Source organism: Mya arenaria, chromosome 1, assembly GCF_026914265.1.
Source record: "Mya arenaria isolate MELC-2E11 chromosome 1, ASM2691426v1".
Taxonomy (NCBI): Eukaryota; Metazoa; Mollusca; class Bivalvia; order Myida; family Myidae; genus Mya; species Mya arenaria.
In genome coordinates this window covers 42,598,018-42,616,298 of record NC_069122.1, presented here as the reverse complement: position 1 = coordinate 42,616,298, position 18,281 = coordinate 42,598,018, and the positions used below count along the sequence as shown (strand labels likewise).

The 18,281-nt window shown below is 34.0% G+C and overlaps 1 protein-coding gene across 1 annotated transcript; it reads right to left on the bottom strand.

Annotated features, from left to right (window-relative positions):
- Positions 1-146: 146 nt before the first annotated feature.
- On the bottom strand, positions 147-16,737 carry LOC128227307 (gamma-aminobutyric acid type B receptor subunit 1-like). The gene is made up of 10 exons (XM_052937715.1): positions 16,549-16,737; positions 12,719-12,856; positions 12,129-12,180; positions 9,275-9,279; positions 8,843-9,013; positions 7,359-7,460; positions 4,315-4,380; positions 2,869-3,064; positions 366-512; positions 147-184 (listed from the first exon to the last, which is right to left on the bottom strand). Exons 1-10 carry the CDS (start codon positions 16,735-16,737, stop codon positions 147-149), a joined length of 1,104 nt encoding a protein of 367 aa, XP_052793675.1.
- Positions 16,738-18,281: the final 1,544 nt, after the last annotated feature.

The window sequence follows — 18,281 nt, the reverse complement described above, 5'->3', positions numbered from 1 at the left end:
TTTAGATTTTAACTTCAAGTCATCTAACAGACTTAGAACACATCCTTATTGACTGACGCATCGTGAACGCAACATCTGACGCAGAGCGTGTGTATCGGATGAGAGGCAGTAGGCGTATATTTAACACCCGCAAAAGGTTAAAATTCTTATTGATTAACCTTGGTACTATCTACACTTTCGATGGCTGAAATGTAGGTGGTATTCTACATCATATTAGCTTTTAGATAACACTGAAGAAACGCAAAGTATAACGAAAGAAAAACATATAGTTATAGACATTGGTCTACTTAATGCAATGTCCATGTGTGTCGTGTCCTGGTTGGTAATTCCGTCCTTCAACCTGGGCACAAACATTGCTCTATTACCTCTACGTCTTAGTTCAGTGTCGGTGCAGTGCAGTGCTAAGGCCGCAATCCAGATGTGGTCGTACGACTGGCCGAAGGCAACTTTGTATATTTCAAGGTCTGGGTTATAATCTGGGTCTTTGTAGTAGCGGTCCAAGAATTCTGAAACTGTAAATATTTGTTTTTTGAAGGTGACTATCACATTTATCTACATAATTGTTTAACATCATGGGACATCACAATCATATTATATACATGTTCATGAAAATAATTCAGGCCTGTTGTATGATAATGAAATTTGAAGAGCCGTAAACTAAACTACCTGTTTTACCTATTAGTAAATGGACACAGGTCGCATTTACAATATATCCTATACTAGAGTTTCAACTGTTTTGCTTCATTATTACGGTTCATGAAGTGTTCCAAATTGTAAGAACTTGGTTGATTTACAAAGAAATGTGATAAGATCCCTTAAAAAGTGGCTTTCAAGCAAATATTCAAATCCATCACCAATTGAATAAGTATTTCGAACATTAAAAAAGAGACGTCTTTCAATAAGTATTTTATGGTTTAAAGCTCAATATTTTCGCAATACAAGTGGTAAGTTTCTATAAGTAATAGATTTAAGTTACACAATAATTTTGACAAAATTACTATTTGTTTGATTCTTACGTTGTACCTTGATTCCCTTTGTTCTGTTAACGATATAAAGCAGGTTTTAAAAATGTTGCCTTCCGACGTAGCATATATGACGTAATTTATCACGTGGTATACACACACTGTAATTGATCAATGGAAAGTTGTCGCATTTGTTTGGCTGGTAGTAAAATAGCACCTGCAGGAACCTATGAATGGTGAAGATTATGTAGTATTTACTAGTTAGGCATAGCGGACGTTATATCATCTATCGAATATATTTTTAAATCGCCTTACTTTGATACGACTTCCCGGTAAAAGCAAACACTAATTTGCTAAAAATACACGTTTAACTGTCAGAAAATCGTGTTCTTCACTATTAATCTGGAAAATGACCCGTCTACAAGCGAATCAGGCTGATTATTGATATAAAAGATGATTGAACACCCATATATCTTGACAACATGTTCAATGAAACAAACCCAAAACTGGAATTTTTTTTTTTAATACAATGTTAATCCTCATTCTGTCGTGCATTGTATGTTATTATTTTGGACGTAAATGCGTTTATGAAAAGATCTTGATGAATGTTTATAAGCTGTTTGCAGTAAAACACTATCATATAATTAATTTAAAACAAATGGAACTATTTATCCACATGTCGGCGAATGAACGAAAGCCTACCTCCTCGACGATGTGTGAGGGGCATAAAAAGAGCGGCAAAGGGGTATATAAAAGGGCTTATTAAGGATAATTTGCGGGGTAAGTAGGTGACCCCGTAAGGTATATATCACGTCGATAACCTGTTTACATGTTTCAATGTTTCTTTTATTCATCAGAATATTCATCGGAATCGGAAAATAGACGCCATTATGATACGATATAAATTTGGTGACCCAATATGGAAAAATATAGGGTCACCGCGTGACCAGTCCTGGACCAATGGCGTTGCGTCATTTATGATAGTGTAAGGTCTTATTCATTTTAATTGAGTAAATGAAGATTTTGTGTGGCCTGAAAATCGTTGGCATAGTTTTGACGTGACACTATTGATGTAAATTCAGCTATTACCACAACGTGAATTACATTAACCATTCAAGTAGCCAACAGGTTTACAAAGTCCCTTTAAACAGTACAAGACTAATGCATAAAAGCTACAAAACAAACGAAATGTACAAAAGGTCAGTGATTCTGAAACTCTCTGAAGGGTCGTGTTGAGCTATATTAGTTGAGAGCTCTCAACTTTGCATTTGTCCGAACCAATACACATTCTTGAACTATTAAAATATAAGCCTAATCAACGCCAGTCTATGGGGTTATAATTTACGACTGACGTTAAGAAGGCACTCTTTCCTACCAAGCCCACCTCACACTTTTCCAAACCATTACACGTAATTTTAAAATAAGCAGTGTTAGTGTTATAGGAGCCAGTCAATGAGAAAACAGCCGGAGCAAGCGAACATTTGTTGCTCTTACAACCAGATAGAAGACAAGTGTGATCTGAAATTAGTGAACAAATTAAAAAGCAAGTGTTACTAGTATAAAAAATACCAAACTTATTAGAAAAAACAATGTTTTTTTTTTCAGAATGACTGAACCAATTAAAAAACCCAAGTGTCATCGGAAATCACTGAACCAATTAGAAAACAATTGTCATCAGATATTGTTGAACCAATTTTTACGAGGTATTTGGAAGCAATACACGTGTATGTGTATACATGTAATTCTGCTTATCTTCTTTTATAAATATTGATTTTATCGAAAACGACCTTGAGGTTAAATACACATTGTTTACTTATTACATACTGACATCAGTCTCATTTACAGACACAAACATGAGCGCATAATTTACATATATATATTGCATAAAGAAACAACATAAATATACCCGTCATTCCGTGAATACCCCTCTCTTCTATGGGGTTAAAATGCACGGCTGAAGTAAAGAAGGCACCCTCTGCAACCAAGGCCATCTGCTCCGGAGTACAGTCAATGTCATCCTGTTTCACCAGCCAGAAAGTTCTGGAGAACCAGCCCGCGAACACCCACACGATCTTGGCGCCGTACAACCCCACCTTGTAAGCCTTTGATAGGCAAACAATTAATTTATTGGATCTAACGTTGACAGTGACGTTGAATGTGCTAGTCAAAAAATCAGTTGAAACTTTGAGATTAATCAGATATTTGAGGAATTATAAGAGTTAAGTAAGGATGATTATTACCCTTGTGTTTTCGGCTGAGTATTTCTTTCAGAATTATTAAATAGATATGGAATAAAATATTTGTGGAAAATACAAACTAATACTGCCATTAATGCAATAAACTTCCAAAATCATGCTGTGATGAAAATATTTGCTGATATTTTAGTAGTTTTTTTGCTGTAAAAAAGGAAAAAGGGAAATGCTACAAAACATGTTTGTCTCGATAGGTGTCTGTACTTCACCGCGTTTGAAACTAAATACATAAAAAGTAAGGTACAGGGTAAACGCCAATGACATAGAACACCAAAACAAAAAGTCACCAACAAGAAACATGGAACAACAGCACAAAACTCCATTAACAGCACATTAATTCACGTACTGAAATATCCTGACAAACATTAATTATTTTCTTAACAGTTTAAATGCATCCTAGTTATAACTGTATCGTCTTTGATATCGTTAAGATGGAAGAACAATTAAAAGTATTGTTTTTAAAAGAAATATTGGAAGAGGTTTCAAATACACACTGATGAAAAAGTGGTCATGCTATTTTAGAATGTTACTGCATTTGACCGGGTTCGCGCCCCGGTCTGGCTGCACATTTTTCTCACCCTGTGACAAATTGATGCACCCTTGATGATGCAATGATGCGACCTTGATGATGCTTGGTGCAATCTTGATGATGCAATGATGCAACCTGAATGTGATGATGCAATGATGTAACATTGATGATGCAAGGATGAAATCATGATGATGCAGTGATGCAATCTTGAAAATGAAAAAAAAAACCTTAATGATGATATGATGGAACTTGGTGATGCAATGATGAAATCATGATGATGCAGTGAAACAACCTTGAAAATGAATCAACCTTAATGATGATATGATGCAACCTTAATGATACAATGATGCAAGCCTGATGATGCAATTATGGAACCTTGATAAGGCAATGATGGAACCTTGATGATGCAATGATGGAACCCTGATAAAGTAGTGATGCAATATTGACGATACAATGGTTTTAAACCTGTATACGGACGTCGGAATGTTACAACTGAACAATTTTCTTTGTAGAAATGGTAAGAACGTTTTTAAGAAGTGTTATTTACGACACATTTGTATATTATTCTTACTGCACACTGCACTGCTCTCGCTCTGTCCTCATACATCGCTGTCATGATGATCCTCGCATCATGCTCCTGACAATATAAAGAAGATAGATATTAAGAATAATATTATAGTAATGCATGCATACAAAACAGCAGTATGCAATGAAAAGTGTATTGTTATACATGCTTTAGAAACAACTATGGTTTTGGTTTAGAGTTTATGGGCAATCGGCATAGCCTACCATTGGACATGTGCATGCATGATTATTATTATTATTCTAGACATATATCAACTATTAATAACTGCAAACAATTATACCACAGGTATGTTCATGTCATAAGTATGAAAGTATGTAAGAATTGAATTATATCCATTCATAAAAAGTAATATGAAAATCCTAACAAACATGTTTTTTGGAAAACAATTTAATTAAGCCAAGTTAAAATTTAGCAGAACGAATCTATTTACTTTTTAGCAGAAAGGTCTTTCTTAAAGCAGCTAAACTATTTAATTTATCCTATCTGATTTTCATATTTTATAATGCTCTAATGCTCTCACTGATTTGCACCACACATGAAGTATTGTTTTTTCACCAGTGTCAGCCACGCATATCTTATACAAATATTATTTCTGCGACATAAATTATAGCATTATTATATATATTTAAACATCGATGATGTGAGTTTCTAATACAAATCAGTTTCAAACAAACGATAACCATCATTTTTTTTATTAGATAAAAACTCATACCATGTTTTACATACTGATATTTTTATTTTCTGCGTTAACAGTAGTTTGTTTTATTATGAGGTATAAAAAATATTGAACAAAATCCAAGACCAAAATTATTGATAGAAATCACCAATAAAACATAGCAAGCGTGATCATGACGAGTGCTATTTACTTCTATATATATTTGGTTAACAAGGACTTAGCGCAGTCAGCCTTTTTACACCCATTAATTTAGTACTCGCTCCTCGCATGACAATGATATATCGGAGAACTACCGCCATTTTTCATCGAAAACAACCTTGGATGTAAATGGATGGTTTACAATATCAGACTTCTTTACACGTAACTATGCTGCATATAATCGCGTAGTCATTTCAATTTATCAGTAAAGCCTAGGGAATTTTACTCTAATACTCTAAGGAAAAATAATTATCTATGCAATTAGACACTTCACTGGCAATTAATTTGAAATCAATGATTCAAATAACACCTTAAAACGCTATAATTAATCAATAGATTTACTATTAATTTTACGAACTACTTCTACTAATGTAACGGCATGCATCCGAGGTTCGTTCGATGAAAAATGAACGAGGTGTTCCGATTGAATAATGTTACGGTTAACACACCATGTACGTCCACGTTGCAACGTTAGAGGTCTGCAGAGTTAAATCAAATCTTTGAAATCGAAAGACTTCTTGGTTATTAAAAGGTTGTTCACCTAATATTTTGACCGCTTATAAGGCGTATTTACAGTTCAAGGAAAAATAACTCATACGAAGCAATCCTTTATATTTTTCTATTTTTTAAGCCATCCGAGGTTATAAATAGTTTTCTGTCTTTTCAAATTTTTGCACATTATTTACAGACCAAATTTGCACGAATACCAATACACACATTCTCATTGAGTTTGTAAAGTTACCTGTTTTTATGGAAAATATATAATCAGCAAACATCAGCATACAAATGATAACAAGTTAAATCTGACTCAGTCAGATTAGTAAGATTTATTGCATCTTTAATGTTAATTATAACAGTGGAAAAAGAGTTGACCCTTGTTTAACAACTATTATAGTATCAAAGTAGTCTCTGTGATACCAGTCTTATCATTTCTGTTAATTGACTTCATTTTAGTAATATTTTTAGAACAAATACAAGACTGCACTAGTTTTATCCATCAAACATTGTGAATGGTAACATCAAAAGCTTCCTCAAACAGGACAATAATATTAGCCAACATTAAATGAATACGAGAGTCCCTCAACTATGGATATACCCTCTACCCGTAATACAAAAGTACAAAGGGTCAATACAGACCGCATTAGGCCGAATTTTTTATCTTTATAAAAGCAATTTTGCAAGATGCATGTTTATAATGGTAAAATTAAAATTAAATGCTGCAGACACACACTTACACTGGTCTGGGCCAGTCGTTGATCCAAGATGACTCATACTTCCATTATTATGCTTAAAAAAGTAAAATATCATGTTACCTAGTATTCTGACTGATTTCCTGAAGATCAGATAAAAAACTGTTGTTTTTATAACACGAAATAAATCTTCAATGTCAACTGTGAAAGATACCGGGACGCCAATCTATAACCCGGAAATTTTACATTAAAAAAACTGGAAAAAAGGACACAAGACAACAGGAGATCATTGTATGATCATAACTAAAGTTATGGTTAGGTTAAGGGTTAGGGTTGAGTCAAATGCGCAATCTTTGATAATCTATAGACGTAAATGAAAAATTAAAATGTTCTACTTTTAACGGAACTAAAGGTTCTGTACCCTAGGTTTGATTAAGATATCAGAAAAGACACAACTATAACTAGTTGTAACTGACCATCGTACTATGAACCGTAGACATGTTAAGCGTTGTCGATAATATATAATTAAAACTATATGTTACTAGTTTTTACTGACCTTGAGGTTCTGTTATATAGACCTGTGTAACGAAACCGCGAGTGTGAAATTATTATTTCTAGTTGCAACTGACCTAACGGTTATGCACGTTAGACTTGTCAAACGAAGCCGAAAATGTACCAGATTACTCAATATAAAACGTACTGTAAGGTTCTGTGCCCAGACGTGTTAAGCGTAGTCGGGAAAATGCATGGACTACTACTTACTACTGATATTACAGTTTTGCGCCCTTAACTGTAATCTTAACCGATGAAGTACAATGATAACTAGTTGTTACTGACCTTTAAGTTATCTACTCAAGAGCCAAGAAAAATATAATGATAACTAGTTGTTATTGACCTTAAGATTCTCTACCCAAGAACTGTTAAATGGAACCGAGAAAGTCGAATGACTACTCGTTATTACTGACCTTCAGGTTCTTGACCCTTGACATGGGATCGTGGACAAAAATCTCCTGGGTAATTATAGTGACATTCAGATCCGAAGCTCTCCGAACAAAGTCGTCCGTGACCTATTCAAAAGAAAAGGAAGACCGTACTAATTGATATTAAAGACGAGATCTGTTTAAGGAAAATGCCGTCCAGGCAAAGGCTTACCACCAAGCATTATTAACGCACAGTTGATTCTTTTTTCCTGGTTTGAAGATAATGCATGTTCGCTGCGCGGAGGAAAACACTCGGAAATATAAAGGATTATAAATACTTGTTTATGATGTAAACCAATTTCGTTATTAAACAAAAACACTTATGAAATAAAGTTATTATTATTATTATTATTATTATTATTATTATTATTATTATTATTATTATTATTATTATTATTATTTTTAGTATTAGTATTAGTATTAGTATTTGCAATCTGTCTTATGTGTTTACATTCGACTTGAGCTTAAATTGATTTTTTAACATCTAATTTGTATTATATAATCATAATGTTCAACAAAAGGTTATTTTAATAAGTATTTAGTAGTATTACTTTATTTTTGATTAACTAACCTATTGATTCGGGATAAGACTGGCGGATTGTTAACGAAGTCTCGATTATAGCCAGCGTTCATGCGCGAACCGCTTAGCAACCCAATTAATAAAACCAATAAAAGACTTCATGCAAATTTGGGGTTTGCCGTCAGAAACTTTCTAAATTATTTCTAAATCAGACTCCAGACGGCAATCCAGTTGGCGGAAGCATGATCGTAAGTATTAAGACAGTTTAATTATATGATGGTTACGGCCCTCGAAACAGCAAAGAAACTGACTATTACCGCATCATTAGGCAATAGTGCTAATGTAATGTTCAAAATGCCTGAAGTGCACGAATTTGCAAAGCGGCATTGTAACGCGATTCAGCAAAAGACTGTAGCGCATTGACATCATCACCTGATGCTACCAATGTGTTCAATAAAGGTTAAAATATCCGTCGGCATATTTATGAGTCCTTTAGGACGAATGAACATAGTATCAGTTTTCTAATTTTGCCGTGACTGTACAAGCGTGGGTTTGCTCCAACCCCCAAACCAGGTTTTTTTTTTATATTGGGTATCAGAGTGTAAAATATATACTATAAGGGAGTTCAGATGCATTACCGTGTAAACTCATATTAGGTGCTGACTAAACATGAACGAGTTCCTTTGATATGATAAACTATATAGTTTTTGATTTTAAATTCAATGAATCGAAGAACAATCCTTTTGTACCACAAAGTATTTATAAAAAGGTGAGTAGTTTTAGAATGCTTAAAACGAAGCGAATACGTTTTGCCTTCCTTCATTCTTATTTGACAATGTCTTCATGACCTAAGATAAAGTTTCCAGAATTGATATATAAAGTGTAAACAAATATTGCGAGTGAAACCATCACCACAATGTATTTCATATGTAAGATCGACTGTACAAACCACGGAGAAAAATTCGAGTGCTTGATGGATTGTGGCGACCTTGTTCCAGTCAAATTTCCGCATCAGTTGGATCCTTGCCTCGTTCACCTTCTGCTCCGGAGTCACTATCCGAAAGAACTTTGGGAATCTTTTACGGTCTGAAAGGATGGGCGAAGAGGAGCCGTATGATAACTGAAATAGAAATGTTTGAAAGCTTGTTGTTATTAAAATTAAGGGTTATAACCTCCTAGTCAACTTCTGTTTCACTGACCCTTCTAGGGCGGTAACCCCAACATTTGCTAATATGTTTACGTTTTTTTGTCGTATGTCCGTGTTTTGTACTCTCTGCATCTCTCGTTTAGTGTTTGTTCGGCTTTGGCATTGTGCCTTAACCAGAGTCATTTGCCCAGTAGATAACACTGAATTATTGATGAAAAAATATGTTCGACATACCTTACCTGAAATGCACTCATAAAGTCATTAAATGCTTTAGTTCATATGTTTCCTTGTGTGGTGCAAGAATATCATAGAAGTGAGTGAAAGAACTTAATTTGGATGACATATAACTGACGAACAAAATACAAAAGAGTAAATAAGTAATATCTTATTATGACTTTCAAGTAAATGTAATATAACATTTTAATGTTAAAATAAAAATTTAGTTCGACAACACTGCGGATATACGCTTCTTTAATTCAAATTTAAAAACATTTAAATTCACAGAAACCAGTTGCCATGTGTTGACATTACAGAGGACATTTTCTCCCACCTCAGATAAGTAGATCCAATAATTTAACCATGCTAGAAATTCTTATCTTGCCCACGGGCGAAGATAAAATGCCGGTATGGAACTCCTTTTTTATGGTCATCACATTGTAATTACCCCCCTTGTTTAAGACTGTCGTCTGTAGCATCATGGAAACCTTGTCTTGTGGCAATATTTAGAACGCTAAATAATTATTTCTCCCTTCAAATGTTTCCATAAATTAGTTTCCACGCACCTTTCAAGAAATAATGCGTCACTCTCCTAAGAACTATTTGAAGACCGGTTTGACTATTCACATAATCGAAATCACTGCGCGCATATCCATGACAACCACGAATTATCGCATATCCATACGCAATTATTTTCACTAAGCACAAAAGAGTTTCAGCAAAAAATATATTTTTACTTAGTTTTGTTTAACTGAGGTAGGAGAAAAAGCATCTACCATAGCCGCTCGTGAAAGATAGGTTCATCCCGACCCTCGCGCATGGTGTCTTGCGGAAACTCGGTAAACCTCGTTTCCGCAAAACACCCTACGCTCGGGTCGGAATGAACCTTTCTTACATTCTCGGCCATGGAAGATACTTATAATAACGAGCACTATAATCTGGATCAAAGAGAGAATGGGCTGAAAGACGTTCTGTGAACACGTATATGAGTATTGCGAATATAACTCGAACGATCGGAATGGGTATAGGGCACTTGAGGATTTTATCATTTTTTTCATTTAAAAAGTAGGTTTTTGTGTAATTTAGAAATGCTTTTTTTTGCTGTCATTGTTTTCTTTAATAACTGCTTGCGTGTGATTACATATTATTATTAATTAAAAATGAAACTCTGCCAAAGGCTGAGAGCCTTATGACCCATAGTAGACGAGGAAAGTGAATATCTGTTTTATGCTGTCTGGTATAATGTTGTCCATGTCAAAGTCGCTCTATCGCTCTTTTTCCAGTCGTCGCCATTGTTATTGAATTTTGTAATTAAACACCATAGGCGCTTCAAGCAAACCGGCGGTTACTCGCCCGCCATTTGTCGTCATTCCCCGTCGCCGTTGTCAACTCCCTCATCACCGGTAATTTTAAATCTTTTGTCGACGTTGTAAGTATAGCTCCTGTCGCCATATCCAGTCCTTTGGTTGATGATACGACTAAGTACTATGTCGATCCATCATGTACGAAAGTGGCCTTCACCTCCATATGCCCACCCTTTTACGGAGTAATTATTACGGATGAGGGTAGCATACAGAAACCCAATCATACTCCATTATTTGTAACCTAATCATACTGCCTTGTTAGTAACGCAGAATATAATCAAATGACTGAAAGTCCAAACATCACGAAATGCATTTAGGAAGGATTTTTATGACGCGGGTAAAAAGTATATAGTTGAAACAAACGTGTAGTTAAAAAGGAGACTGACTTCTAACGAAAATGAGCAGAGAAAAAAACTTGACAAATGATCAAACGGGTTTATTTTGATTTTTCTATCCTAATTTAAGGATTGATAATATTAAAATTCCTGAAATTATATTTCGTTTATTTTTTTTTTAAATTCTATTCTATGAATAAATATAATGAAGGATGTTTACACATATTTACAATTCACGAGCGTTCAACACAAAGGAGTATTTTGCATTACGTAACACTTATTTTTCAAATTGATAAGAAAGTAGTAGAACCTTTCGCCAGATAATGGATATTATGGCAAAGAGAAGATTGTTATAAGTTGATATATTCATAGATGTGAACGCTGTTTAGTGGGTCCTACCAACTCCCACTGAGTTTCGAGCACATCCAAATATTTAGCGCCTCCAGCATAATGCAATATACCCCTCCCGAATCACGGATACCCTTAAACCAGACTAATAAGTTAATTCAAGTACACTGTAAGATAAAACTTGTATACAAATATATTGCAATGTATAACCTATAAATCGCTTCTGAAAGTATTTCGTTGTATAATTTTGTTTTGTAAACATACATTCATATCATTTATTTCATTTCAGGAAGAATTTGTTTGAAAAATAACGACTTTCAAAATTCAGAGCCTATCATATAGTTGTTTTCCTCGGTAAGGATAACCTATGTGGTCACTAGTATGTAGAAACTATTAAAAAAAGGTTTTGTATAGAACTATGTTTCATTTACTTTTGTGAGTGTGAACTTGTAAATACATGTAATAAAATGTTGCAAAATAAACATGAAAACACATGATGTCAATATCAAATTTAGACGATGTCATTAAGCAATCGACATATAACTCTGATATAAATGTTTATAACCAATGTAGATATCTCCAAGTCACATGAAATTCTTGGACAAAGGAACGCTCGCGGCCTTGTATCTAATATATTTTTTGTTAAGGAGAATCTCTCACGATTCATAGGGTTATAAATAATGAATAAGTGTGAAATGTGATCAAAATGTTTGTTACTATGACAGAACATAATCAAAAGTTCAAAATAGAGCCTGTTTTGCAAACCCAAGAGATCTAAAAGCAGTATTCAAGTAAAATTCTTGATCGTACAAGGTTTGGCCCTACGCTCTTCGATAAGATGTCCTCTCAGTTTAAGTGCACTTGCACTGCCGTTAAGCTGCAACCAATATAACCATAAGAGTTGAGTGTTGAATAGGAATTGTTTATGGCGGAATGCTGAGTCAACAGTCAAAATAAATGTACAAGTAATATATGGCCTAATCTCAGTAAGGTTCTAGAAGGAATTAGCAACGTATGGCCTAACCTGAGTAAGATTCCTGAAGGATTTAGTTATATAGGGCTTCTCCAGAGAGTGGTTCCAGAAGGAATAAGTTATACATGGCCAAACTGAGTAAGGTTCAAGAAGGAATTGTTATATATTACCTTCCTTAAGTAGGATTCAAAAAGGGATTAGCAATATATGGCCTAAACTGAGTAAGGTTCCTGAAGGAACTTGTAATATATCACCTTCCTTTATGGCCTAAGCTGAGTAAGTTCCAACAAATAATTAAATTAGTAATACATGGGCTTATCTAATAAGATTCCAGTGAATTAGTTATATTTGGGACTACTTGAGAAGGATTCTAGAAGGGTTTAGCAATACATGGTTTAAGCTGAGTAAGATTCAATAGATAATTTGTAATATATGGACTCACCTGAGTAAGGTTCCAGAGATATGAAACTTGTGCGGTGGCCGCGGAGCATGTTGAGCAGCCGTCACCGAGCACCATGTGATATGGCAGACCCGCTTGTAGCTCCCGGAACATCCGATACACGGCTACGCCCTCTGTGCACTAAAGTATTGAAATTAATGCTTTATACTTAGATAAACGACGTTTCGTCATGATGTTTGAAGACTTTTTTCAAAACTTCTAAACAAGTTGACGTATTTATATTATTATAGACAGGATAACATCAATACGTTTTTTTCAATATTGCATGATAAAAGTTTTTTAATACATTAATCGTTTGATGGGAAGACAACATCGGAAACCATGTCTCGCTTTGTCTGACCACAGGGATTATGTGCGTGTTAAATGTCTCACAGCCATGGCCAAATGGCAAAAGTCATCCTCATAATCAATTACAATAAAGGCACAAACGTACGGGTTTTTAAATAACCAATGTGGAACTGCAACAAAAACTGTGCCTTATCACAAAAAGGATAGTTTCAATACATTATCAGTATATAATACAGACAGGTAGGTAAATAGCCCGTATAGATATCGTGAGTACCTTGTTCCAGGGGCAATAACTACGCTAAATCACAACCAAGCATAATAACTTTTTTGAACTCGTTTAGAACCTAAACGCATGACGTTCCAGTTTCCCTCAAATACCACATCAAGTTATCCAGACTTAAACGTATGATTAACGAATCAACTCGCGTACCATAAACAAACACCTTAAATGAAACAAAATGACTATCCGTTAAATCTTTTTTATTGGTCAGATTTTCAATTTTCAATTTTGATTTTCAAAATTCATCTCGCTCCTCAGATCACCTCATACTATGAACTGATTGACTCATTTACCTCTAAATTCATCCCCTAAGTTGGCTTTTTCTAAGCATACGTTTTTCCACAAATATATTTGTTTTACCTGTCAAACGGCTGTGTCCACTTTGGTTAAACTTATTTCAATGAGCAAAAGAACACAAGACAACATGTCACTATCATTGCACAATATCTGCATGATTGAAACCAACAAAGCTCTTCTTCTTTTATTCTAATCACATTTGAAATTACAGGCAGGCAGTCTATATGATATACAAAAAATATATAAGCAATATCTTTAAAAAAATCATTTTAAAGCTTTGTCCTAACTATAGTGTCACACAGATAACAACGACATATTATATCAATATATATATATAAAGTAATCATTCACGCCTGGTTCTAATCAAGTAAAGTGGAGATATCGATTCACAAAATGTTGTTTATTTGTGAAGGTCTACGAGCACATGTTCATGTCTGCCTTCGAGAATCCAATCAAGATTGAATTCCGGATATCAACCATTGAAATCGATTATTAGCTGACATTTTGCTGGATGGTACTGATTACTTGGTCATGGAATTAAACGAAGATGACGAGAGACTAAATTACAGAGATAAAAATAGATGTCGTAAAATTGGTATTAAAAATAGCCTTTCGTTCAGTAATGATGTTTGCGGCAAACGTTTGCCATTTGGTTCCCCTTTGCAGTGAATGCACTGTATATCAATAGGGATACAAAACAAACAGTTTGTTAACGTTAGCCATCATGAGCGACTGTTAGCCTTAATTCAACCATGTTTGTATTGCATAAATCAACTTTGCTTTTCAGTCGATCATTTCCAAGATGTAAAGAACCAATGCATTTTGAAGGTTTTTGCAGATCCAGTTCCTCAGCTATGTTTTTCTTTCTTTTACAGGACGGGGTGGGGACTAAGCAAAACAGTCTTTGCAACGCCTTTTTGAGCATGTATTGCGTAGGCTACAGATTTTTTACGTAAATGCTATCTCCCTCTTCAATTTTTGTAACCGAACAATTTAATTAAAAATCAACTCTCTGTTAAGTCAACTGAGTAATGCGAAAGTGATGTTTCAGCTTTGGAAACCATAAAATTCTTTCCGCTATTGAGACAACGGATGTATTTGGAGGTGATGTTTCAGCTTCGGAATGCTTTGTAATCATTTCTGGGTGAAAAAACAACCATGCTAAACAATACAAATGTGGATTAAATTAATCTGTTTTGGAGGTAAATACAACTCGTAAATTTACATTACAATGTGTATTTATATTGGGAACAAATATGAAATTATGGAACATTAGAGGTTTTTCGTTAAAAGATCGTAACGATCTGCTATCTGGAAATCGAGACAATGATCATTTTTTTTTACCAGAGTTTGTGAGTTATGATACTGGTGACGACATGGAAACATGTATGAATATGATAGCTTGACATCTCCTATGAATTCTAGAACCCTTTCTTTTCTTTTTGTAATTGTCAATTTATGACTTTTCTTTTTGGATACAGAGCATACACAAATATTACCCACAACACATACAAAGAGCTGTCAACAACAATAGTTTAAAATTGTGCTTAGTAGATTTTGTACACGTTGCTTAAACAATTATATAAGTCACGTAATTAATAGAACAAAAGACTATATAGAAATACTTTCATTTTTCAAATGAGCTGTAATTTTATCAAACCGTAATATGAATGGTACATACTATTCATCGGTTTAAATCTGCTTGCGCAAATAAATTATGTCATAAAAATAAATATAAATATGATGAGTTTTGACCCTATCCAAATGCCATGTATTTTTGTTTTATCAAGTTTAAAACCATAATTATTTTAAACCTGCGCATCACACTTTTAGTAGCGCTTGTCATCAACTTAAACGAAAAGTAAAACAGAAAGAGGACAACCGTGCCGAATACCACGAAAAAAGATCCAGAGATCAATCCAATATTTGCGATTTCGGATGTTATATTAGAATGAAGGGTCTTCACACATTTTGAACAAAAAAACAACACCAACAAAAGAAATCTATGAAGCGCAACTATTAAAATATTTTTCCATTCCACTGTATCAAAAGATTTTAGAAATCCTTAAATTGTAATTTCTTTGCTGAAAATACCAGTATTATCGACAGCGTCACCAGTTAATCTAATGTTAAATATATATACACTTAAATATATTACTTTTTTGATTGAGATGTATAAGAATCGGTAAAACTGATTGCAGACGTACTGCTTTAACAATACTGCTAATAGATAATGGATATTAAAAATAAATATAGGTCGCCTATTTTCATGATTTTAGGGTCCTCCTTTTTTGTACAACAACGCAAGAACCTCTTGCATTTGAGTGGAAGACAATTAACAATTTCAGAGAGACAATCAGATCGCAGATAATATCCCAAACTGCTTTAGCATTTTTGCAAACGTAAACGTAGTTATGTATAGACTTTGATAGGAAGTATATATTTGTATATTCATCCGATCTAAGAAATTCGCAAAAAAATAGGAAGTATTGTATTGGAAACATTTATATATTTTGTTTAATTTGCTTTGAGCGATGTTAAAAGTCTAAGTTCGATATTTGCTTATATGAAATATTGAGGCTATTTATAAATTAATTGTTTGTCCTTCACAAGCAGTAATTGTTAGTTAGGTATGATTGTCTTAAAAATACTATTTTCCATTTCGTAATGTAGTTATTGTCGATCACCCAGATAAGGGCATGTACGAAATAGGAGTATATTTGCTTTTATTTTTTACTGCCAGTATAATTATCATAAAGGGGAACATAAAATTAAGCACATAAAATATATCTATAGCTAGGTATTAACATTGCTACCGTCATTCCCTGAGATATTAAAACTACACGACTAGTACAATAACAATAAAAAAATGTGTACGAGTTGTACAAAATAAGCAAGCCTTCCTATCCTAAAGAATTGCTTGAATTTCATTATGTGATACACTCACCATTGTGTCTATGTAATTGTACGTCAGGTTGTATCCAGGCAAGATGCGAGGATCATTGTTGATGTCATGGAGCGCCATTTTGACCGGAAGTAGCACCGCCTCGCCCCCGATCCATCCTTGACCACTCATTGGCAGCAATCCGAGCAACCGCAACGTTGTGTTAGCCTCGCTCCCATAGCAAATGTTCATGCATATTATAGATATCGCATAAAACATAAATTTCGTCATATTTTTAAAAAAAAAATATATATTTTGTTTGTTTTTGTTTTTTCTAATTCATGCTGTGATTATTACAAAACAATATCTACAAGTAGAATTGCAATCCTTTTAATCGGAACGCTTCTCTGAGAACCTTCATTCAATTGAAACACATTGCTTCTTATTATAAAATGATCTGAAATGTTATTGATTAGCTTTGACTATCTTTCGCATGATCTAACGACAAATTTATTTCCTTAGAAATAGATCGTGCGTTAAACTACATACAAATCATTTTCCACTAATCTGTCACAATCTTAGACTTAATGAAATTAATAAAAAAAATGACAATTAAGAATCCTTGGCAGTATTAGGCAGGTAATAATAATTTAATTTAATTAAAATTATGTCAACGACATAGATCACTTCATCGCCATTTGAAGTGACTCGTTTACTGATTTTATGTTGGCAACTTTTTTTTAACTCTGTCGATATTAAGTAATTCATCTTACTTTATAGCAATTGCAGAAACTCTTTTTGTGGCAAGCCAAACTTGAAATAATCCAACTTTTTTTTATACTTACTTACTTATTTGACTTTTATGATGACTTTGTGTTTATCTGTTTACTTGGTATTTAATGTGTTATTATAATTAATTATGGCATTATGCGTATTCAATAGTGGTTGGCCGATTATCGGCGATAGTCGATAAATCGTCGTCGCGGGCTTAAAGTCAACGAGCGGCGTCGACTTTTTTCCGGTATCGATACATCAAAAACATTTTACAGTATACTCAAGATCCGAATCCGTGTTAAATGCGCTGAAGTTTCCTTTATTTTCTCTCCCCGCTCAAATATATTTTGCCTTGTTAAACGAAGAAAATCCATTTAACGTATTAGAAAAAAAACACATATGCGTCGTACGCTTATATATGTTTATATTCCTGAATACGAATATTGAATCATATTGATGATTAACTAGATTTATGAAAACAATGAGGAAGAATGATAATCTTATGAAATATTTTAGCACTCACCAATCGTTTTATATTTTAGCGTCTTCAGCTTTTAAATTCATGGTTACAACCTTGTTATCAGTAAAACATATTTTCCATAAACGCATTATGTGGTAAGTGGTTAAAGGTTTATCACTCAAAATGTATGTTTGTTATACAAGTGAATGTATTGATTTTGAATACAAGTGTATCTTTATATTAGTTGAAGTTGTAATATCTATTATCCCACGGGTGATGAACAAAAAAGGACACGTGACCACACATGCAAACGCAAGTAGTATTTTGGCTCGATTGATCGTCATCCCAGGTAAGTTTCTTATCGATATTTTTGTTATACGCGAGAGTTCGTTAAAGAGACATAGCGCAAAAAAGAATGCATTGTTTTGTCTTTCGATCGGTGTATTGGTCACCATTCATGTTTGCATAGTTTCCAAAAACACTTCAAAACAAATAGTGTCCCGGAATGCAAACACACGTATCTAGTGTTAAAATGTCATAGCTTTAGACAAAAAACCACATT